At 37.2% G+C, this 8799-nt stretch overlaps 1 protein-coding gene across 2 annotated transcripts; it reads left to right on the top strand.

The window, feature by feature from the left end:
* Window positions 1-493: 493 nt before the first annotated feature.
* On the top strand, window positions 494-7462 carry VNN1 (vanin 1). 2 transcript variants are annotated; one of them, XM_053461363.1, is made up of 8 exons: window positions 496-764; window positions 1694-1824; window positions 1983-2175; window positions 2494-2785; window positions 3799-4175; window positions 6406-6576; window positions 7070-7203; window positions 7346-7462. In XM_053461363.1, the coding sequence occupies exons 1-7, from the start codon at window positions 561-563 to the stop codon at window positions 7178-7180; spliced, it is 1479 nt and encodes a 492-aa protein (XP_053317338.1). In that variant the 5' UTR covers window positions 496-560; the 3' UTR covers window positions 7181-7203; window positions 7346-7462. The 2 variants fall into 2 exon arrangements, with proteins under 2 accessions (XP_053317339.1, XP_053317338.1); XM_053461364.1 differs by lacking the exon at window positions 7346-7462 and having other exon boundaries at window positions 494-764; window positions 7070-7209.
* The last annotated feature ends 1337 nt before the right edge of the window (window positions 7463-8799 follow it).

Here is an 8799-nt window from a genome sequence, read left to right as displayed (position 1 = left end):
CAGGGAGCTGCAAAATGAATAGAGGTCGGTCCTGTTGCAGCACAGATCCCCATTGCATTACCCACTTGGCCAACTCACAGCCCTCTGAGCACCACAAGGTGGCTATATGGGTACGGTAGGTTGGCAGGCTCCTACTCTACACATCCCATCTACAACCCCTTAGACACTTCAAATGTTGCGTGTATGCAAAAGTAAGCAGGTTATATGACAAAACAATCATCACATGTCTAGTGATATGCAACTATCGAATTAATTAGCAGGCTTCATTATTGACAGCTTCCTAGTTGTATTCAATTACACTTCAGGTAGTTATAGTACACACATTTTCCATAAAGTTTTATAAATGTAAGACAAACGTATTCCGAAACGTGAGCACTAATAAACATGCATAATTATTTAACAAAGCAGCAATCAGCAGAGTTCATAATCTTTTAATATTATGCAATGCATGTCAGTGCCACCGATAATGCATTGCGAAAGATAAAACAGGAATCTGAAAAGCATTTGTTCACTAGGTTTATAATCCGTTACGGGTGAGCACACACACACACACTTTCAGCATGAGTGTTATGTACCTTTTGTTTTCTATGTTGGTTTGTGTCAGCAATGCTCAAAATATGGAGAGATATATTGCAGCTGTCTACGAACATGCAGTTATACATCCTGATCATACAATGACCCCTGTTACAAAAAAGGAAGCCTTGGACCTCATGAACAGAAACATGGATGTCTTGGAAAAAGCAATCAAGGCAGCAGCTGAACAGGTAATATTGTTTAATTATACTGTATACATTTATACAATAATATGGGTTTGTATTTAAGTTGTATTTAAGTTAACAATTTATATGAAAATATGATAATGCAAAAAATGTTTGTGAAAACTATTACTGTATGTGTGTGTATGTGTGTATATATATATATATATATATATATATATATATATATATATATATTACACAATGTTCACTTCACATTAGAAGTACAGCAACAGATATCATGTCTTATGGAATTTGGCACACAAATGGGTGACTTTTTACCACCTGTCCTTTGCCCTTTTGTCAGAATTTCCACACATACCAAATGGAAATAATAATGTTTGCTTTATAAACAATTAATGGCTAAAGATTAAGAAACATAACAAATTCATAAGGTTGCAATGATAATATTGTAGAATGAATGAATGGATTAGCTAATGAATAAGTAATTAAATTAATAATGGGATAAATTAATTTGAATTACACAATGTATTTCCCCACATCTATTATCCGAGGTAAAAAAAAATGTGTTTTTTTGCCAACAATTCTACTTGATTTTTCCCACAACATAGACTACAGTCAGCTCATTAACAGCCACCAACTTCTTCATTTCTGATATTCCTTAGTTCCAATTGGGTTAACAGCTCTTCATTCAATGTACTCCGCATTGCATATAGCTGCAGTGAGATCTGTGATCTATGAAATAGTTCTCTCTTCTCCTGACAGATAACTAGAATGACCTTTCCCCTATTGTTTTTAAAAGCTTATCTTTTCTTATCATGTGCTACCTGTAATCTAAACAACATGACACCACTATAGTCTATATTCTCTGCTTATTTAATATAGATCAATGGGAATTATCTAACAGAAATAAATCAGTGACGTTATTTTTACTTTTAAATTTTTCATACACTGAAATAATTGTACCTTAATTCTAGGGTGCACATTTAATTGTAACACCAGAAGATGGAATTTATGGATGGAAGTTTACTAGAGAAACAATCAGTCCTTATCTTGAAGATATTCCAAATCCTGAGGTTAATTGGATTCCATGCGATGACCCTGAAAGGTACAGAGAGAATACATTAAAACTTATTTTAAAAAAAAAAACATCAAATGTCAAACAAAATGATTGCAGAAATATTCTAATACAATTCCTTATCTGTATTTTGATTTATAGAGGTTCAGGTTACTTTACAAGTGAAATGTCCATTCTTTTATTTTTAGGTTTGGCAAAGCTCCTGTACAGCAAAGACTGAGTTGTATGGCCAAACACAACTCTATTTATATAGTTGCAAATATAGGAGACAGAAAAATGTGCAATATCTCTGAGGTTGGTTGCCCAGCAGATGGGCAATATAACTACAACACTGCTGTTGTATATGATTCTGATGGAAAGCTAATAGCACGTTACCACAAGGTAAGTTCTGCATCCAGCAAATTTTTTGTGACACTTCCAAGCACACTCCACTATATTGATTGAACAAGCCCCAATTTAATGTTAATGTTTAACTGAATGTTTCAGGAATCTTATTTAACACGAGATAAAAATATATACATTTATTGCTTTATTACTACGATAACTTCCTCAATATGTCTGCCCGTCTTTAGAAACCTAAGTAGTTGACACCTGCATATGACTAAAATCAGAAGTTGTAGGTAGATAAAAATGTAATGGTGAAAAGGAAAATATTAAACACTAATTTATAGATCTAATGAAAGTCTTCTTATTTTATAGCAACACCTTTTCCTTGGAGAGATACAGTTTAATGCACCAAATGAGGCTGAGGTTGTGACTTTTGAGACACCTTTTGGAAGGTTTGGCATCTTTATTTGCTTTGATATACTCTTCTACAACCCAGCTGTAGCACTGGTGGTGGATCACAATGTGGATACAATCATATTCCCAACAGCATGGATGAATGTTCTGCCCCATCTGTCTGCTATAGAATTCCACTCTGCATGGGCCATGGGAATGGGAGTGAACCTGCTCTCTGCCAATACTCACAACACAACCCAGAGAATGACAGGTAAGACACACCAACACTTTGAAATATAATAAGAAAACTGGATACAGCTACATTAGCCCAAGATAAGATGGAGTATTTGATTGAAGTTGATACTTTTTATTAGGCCAACACAAAAAAAATGAATAACCATTTGGGACCTCATCTGAACACCTATCCCCAATAAGTTGAACTTTACACTGTTTCCTTTATTCCCATTCTAAACAGAACCTTTTACAATTGGGTAGGAATATATGTCATTTTTGGTTGTTTTGCTACCGTACTAAACACAGTACTATTTAATTTGTGAATAAATCTCAAGAAAATTGCATTATGATAGTTTTGTGTTCTATGGTGAAAACCCTGGTCCTCCTACCACAATATACATACCTACAAAACTAAAATAACCAGAACAGTTTTTTTAAAAAATGTATTTAATCATTACCATGCTACAAAAAGTCGAAGGGTATGTTTGGGTGTATTGTAAATGATTAATAGCGGCATTTCATAACATTTCCTTATGCTCCCTAGATGGACCCAGTGACGTTGGAATCATTATCACTTCATGGTGTATCATTACGGTTATATATGTCCATTCATAGTTAACCAGTAATCATTCACTATCTTAACAGTTCCGTAACATTTTAGGACCAAAAGTCAGGGCTATTAAAACAGCAACAGATCAATATGTATAGAGATGGGAAATTGACCCTTTTTATTGTGTTTATTTTGTGCTCTTCTCCACATTTTGAACATATTTTTCCAATTATTCACGTGACAATTCTTTGTTTTTGCTAGTTTCTTTGCATAGTATGCATGAAAGAAATTTGGTCCTAGCTGGTCTTATGTCACATGTGTTCGAATTACATCTACGAGTATTTTAAGGATCATGTTTATTGTCATATTACATTCTCCTGTTATCATTGTTGCTGTGTATACTCTGTTAATGAAATTATGCTGCTGACTAATTTTACTATTTTACAAAAAAATAACTACAATACCTGAAACCCAAATTCTTGCATTATTTACCTTCACAGGTAGTGGAATTTTCTCCCCAGAAAAAATTGGGCCATATTATTATAACATGGACACTGAGGATGGTTATCTACTAATCTCTGAGTTGTATGCACATCCACGGAACTCGTCAACATATAATCCCATCAAATGGAATCAATATGCTTCCAGAATTGGAAAACATCCTACTGGCACCGATGTTTTTATTGGAAAGGTTTTCTTTGATGAATATACATTCACTGTTCTGAATGAGCCACAAGGGAATTATTCAATTTGCCAAAATGATCTCTGTTGCCATTTAAGCTACAAAAAGGAAGAGGAAAAGGAGAAGAGCAATGAGGTCTATGTACTTGGTGCTTTCGATGGTCTTCATGTCGTTGAGGGGGAATATCATTTGCAGGTAAATTATCTATTGTTAAAAAAAATTCCGTGATAAACCTAAGGATTATGGTCAGAATTAGACTTGTGCGTTTGTATTCGGGCGAACATGAAGAGTGCGTTTTCATTGTTCGTCCCGAAGAAACGAGGAAGCGAAGATAGCAACGGTAAAACGTACACGAAGACACACAAAACGAAGAATTTTCGTGTTCATCTTCATCTACTAATTTCCTTGGTTCCTTTCCCATCTAGTCTACCTTATCCACGCAGCTCTGCAGAGGTTGATGGAAGCAGAAAACTGTAGGTTCGGCGTCAGGGGTTAAGGGGCGGTGCAAACGACTCTATTGGTCACCTGCAGGAGGACCCTGCAGGTAACCAATAGGCTCACTCGCACGGCCTTTTTAACTCCTGACGGTGAACCTATGGATTTCTACTCCCATTAAGCCCTGCGATGCTGAGTAGATAACGGGAGCAGAAATCCGTAGGTTCGCCGTCAGGGGTTAACTTGGTGCAACTTGGTCGACAGAGACCAAGCTCCAACAGTTAAAGGTACGTACGAACGACCAATAAAGTAACTTTTACGGACCTTTAACTGTTGGAGCAGGGAGACCAGTGGTCTCTGCCGGCCAAGTTGCTGGACCAGGATTTTAAAAGTCTGTAGTACCTGGCGCCAAAGCTGCTGCGTAGTCCATGCTGCGTTAATCCCGTATTAACCCCTTATAGAAAAACGAAGAAAAAAACGAACCCAAAGAATGTACACGAATATTCGCCCAAATTGAACACAGGAACGGGAGAATATTCGTGGAATACGAAGATCCCCCCCCACCAAGAGTTGGCCAGCGCCCAAGTCTAGTCAAAATAACCATAAGGAATTGTCTTAAAATGTACCCTTCCAGTACTGTGATTCTCTTAGATGTCCTCACATCAGCTTAAACAGAATAATCAATAAATATTTCTGACACAAACAAACCTATGTGCCGTATTAGTGGACCTTGCACGACTCTGGATCCTTAATCCTTCAGTTTTTCTAATTTTTTCTAACTATCCTGTTAAGTATTTTGTGTTTGTTTTTGGGGTAGAAGGGACATCTGCTGGTGATACATTTTACACATGGGGCAGGCTGACTGAATTAGAATTCCACAGAATGACTCTAACACCTCTGGTAAGAACCCGGCTACCTTCGAAATTCTGAGCCCCTGCTATGGAGGAGCCAGGGAGTATCCAGTGTATGGATGGGCTTCCAGACAGGAACAAAATACACAACAGTAGTGGTAAAACAGCATTTATTAAAGTAATTATTAAAGGATACATGCAGATAAAAATAAGGCAAATAATATGTTGACCAGCACCCTTCCAAGCCTTGTGTACTGACCTTAGTCTTCACTCTAACGGCTGATGGGTACTTGTTGGGGTCCTTTACTGAATTCACAAGAATAAAACAATTGTCATTCATAAGATGGCTATCACTGTGATCCACCAGAAGGACTGTGTACACTTTATTAAGGTCAAAAGAAGGTAGAATGTCCTATCAGCATGAGAGGGGATAATGACACTCTGAAGTATTCAGTTACACAGGCAAAAGGATCACGCCAAGATCTTTAAGCCACTTGCTGTATCTGAATTTTGCTTCGTAGCTCTCTCACTTGATGAGGATGCATTTTGCATCATACAGCTGGATCAGTCACTGTATTCAACCTGCTCCACAACATACACTGGGACAGCAGATCAGATGGATGCTGTTACTAAAAACTGTTCCCATATGTTTTGGATTGTTGGCTCCTCTCACAGCAAAGTCTTCCATCTCTCTGTTTACTGGAGCTTAATCTTTCTCCCTTTTACCAGATTTAGAAGTACCTTAATCCAGCTAAAGTCCGTTGTACAGCTCCTGGTTGTCATGTGACACAGAAATTGCACAGCACTCCACACTGGTCACTCCACTGGCAAGGCTACCCCAGGAAGATGGATCAACATATATACAAACAAAAAAAACACATAGCAATTCTACTCTAATACAGGGGAATGCTGACATCATTCACTTCTGCCAGTGCATGTAAAAAGGTGGTAACTGTAGGGGATACCTAGGAAATGGGATCCAATTTAAAAAAGCACTAGATAGAGAACTTAAGATGTTGGCATCTATGTAACTTTACTCTTGCCTGCTGCCACGTAGTATAAACAGCTGTTTTTTATAATTGCAAACATTTAAATGTTAATGAATCAGATTCTGAAAATAAATATCTTTTATTTTGCAGGTGTGCACATTATTAAAATGTGGAAGCACTGATTTAAAGTCTTGTGGCGAATCTGTTGATTTAGCTTCCACCAAATTTCAGTCATTTTCTCTCAGCGGCAATTTTTCCACAGATTTTGTATTTCCTGAAGTTTTGTTGAGCAAAGTTCATTTGGCTCCAAATATGTTTCAGGTAAACAACAGTTAATGTTTTTATATTTATATATATCTTAAAATTATACTTATTGCATTCTCTGTGTTCTCAGTTAAATCCAAGATGTGACATGCAGCAAATGATGCATTTAGAAATGAGTGAGGGGATGTAAGTGGGAAGTGCTGGGAAGGGCTTTAAAAGAGTAAGGATTTTGAAATGAATCCTCAAGTGCACAGGCAGCCGGTGAAAAGACTGACAGAGGGGAGAGGTGTTAGTAAAATGATGAGGTTTTTTTCACACTGTTGAGGCTAATTAAGGTTCAGTCCATTGAATTTAAGGACAATCTATCACTTGACGTGTTATTTAAAAAACATTGAATATTATAGCATATAACATTTTATTTAACTTTTTTCATAATAGCATGATACCATGTTTTCCCTTGGTTTTTTGCATTTTGCATGTTTAAATTCCCTTCCACAATTAAACAGTGCACATGTATTTTTATTATTTTTCCCATATTTCTGTTCTTTAGGTTCTCGTTGATGGTCGTTTAATAAGTCAGCCTAATATATCTTCACAACCTCTTTTAAGTATCACGCTCTTCGGAAGGTTGTATGAAAAGGATCCTGCTGGACGTCAATAGGGCTGAACACTAAACTTGAACATGTACATTTGCCAAAGGACTGGGCAATTCTTTGAAAAAAACACTTGAGTTAAATAGGCCTGAATTCCCATTTCCACTTATACAAATTATTTTTATGTTTATTATGGCATGACACATATCTACTTCTCTAGAAAAAAGAGAAATCTCCATATTAAAAATACTATAGTGTCTCATGCATAAGTTGTAGTGATCATCATAAAGGAAATAAATCATTTATAACTATATTGAATAAAAAAGTGTATCCTCTTGTGCAGAAGATAATTTGTCTGTGTGTTGTGTGTGTTTGTATTTCATCAAATGCCTCAGCATAGTTTATGCAGCCCTACAGACTCACACAACAATGATACCTGCCCAACTCATCATAGGATGCATGATACAACCAGTCTACCTGGTACAGCTTTTGATTTTTGATTATATTACATGTTCTAGATGAGCGAGCTAAGAGAGAAGCTTTAAGCGACATCAGCAAAAAGTAATATTTTTTAGTTTACAGAACCCAAACCTGATGACATTGCTGCAGAATTCCAGACCTAAGATGTCCCGCTACTGGCAAAAGAAGACATTTGGGGCATATGCTAGCTTACTTTGAGACTAAACAGGACATACAAGAAATATTCACCATCATAACACGTGAGCTAGAGGAGCTCATGGCACACACAGAGGCCTAGATGGCCGAATTTGATACAGCACATAATACAGTGGCCGACCAGCAAATAACAGTACAAGATGAAAGGGAAAGATTGAAAGGTAAGATAACAGACTTACAGTAGAAGCTCCCACAGGGCGAAATTATTTAAGAATCAGAGGAAGGTCCCCACTTCGGGTGACCACGTCGGCCATGTTTTCCAGGACTGGTATACGTTTTTCAAATTGCTGACCAGGTAAAGTGCTGCCCTGCAGTATGTGGGATGTATAGATTCATGGAAGGGAACCAATTAGTCAGTTATAGATCCTCCATCCTGTAGGGCAGCACTTTATCTGGGCTGGTCAGTGATATGTAAAAATTATATGTTTCCTGGACAACATGTTGTTGCCCTAGCCCTACTGCTGACCTGATTAGATCTTACAACAGCCACACTGCAGAACACAAATATTGACACAATAATACAATCAAATACCACTGGAGATACCCAGTTAAGCTGCTTGTACTAAGAAATGGTTACCTGGAACACACCGGAAGAGGGCCGGTGGCAACAGAGGAAACTATGATGAGTGTGACCCGAGAAGTGATGCCATCGCTGGTGCACCTCATGCAGGGCTGGAAGACTTCAGGTAGGAAGAATAAAAGGGACAACATGGTTGAGTAAAGCTTCAGTCTGGATCAGTACTTTTCTATATCCAATGCTAGCAAATGCCTTTCCCAATGGTGAAAGATTTACTAATGTCCACAAGAAAAAGGACTTATAGACTTGGTTCTTCTTCTAAGAAGAAACACCTGCGTGTGCTATAACAATACTTATTTTAGTTGGTACCTTGGGATTTAATCATCTATTCTCTCATCAAATAGACAAAAGCAGATATTAATGTAATGATAAAAGGTTCCGAAATTACAGCCTGATCTTTCTGGGAAAATATAATTTCCTTTGGGAATTTTTTTT

Source organism: Spea bombifrons, chromosome 3 (genome assembly GCF_027358695.1).
Source record: "Spea bombifrons isolate aSpeBom1 chromosome 3, aSpeBom1.2.pri, whole genome shotgun sequence".
Lineage (NCBI taxonomy): Eukaryota > Metazoa > Chordata > Amphibia > Anura > Pelobatidae > Spea > Spea bombifrons.
The sequence above is the reverse complement of the archived record's forward strand: the minus strand, read 5'-3'. Positions and strand labels throughout refer to the sequence as shown.

What these genes read in the sequence shown, in the direction of transcription:
- VNN1 (XM_053461363.1), top strand. Translation starts at nt 561, where the DNA reads ATGAGTGTTATGTACCTTTTGTTTTCTATGTTGGTTTGTGTCAGCAAT. An exon ending in TCAAGGCAGCAGCTGAACAG is followed by an intron (nt 765 to 1,693) that starts GTAATATTGTTT and finishes CCTTAATTCTAG; the next exon opens with GGTGCACATTTAATTGTAAC. An exon ending in CCATGCGATGACCCTGAAAG is followed by an intron (nt 1,825 to 1,982) that starts GTACAGAGAGAA and finishes TTTTATTTTTAG; the next exon opens with GTTTGGCAAAGCTCCTGTAC.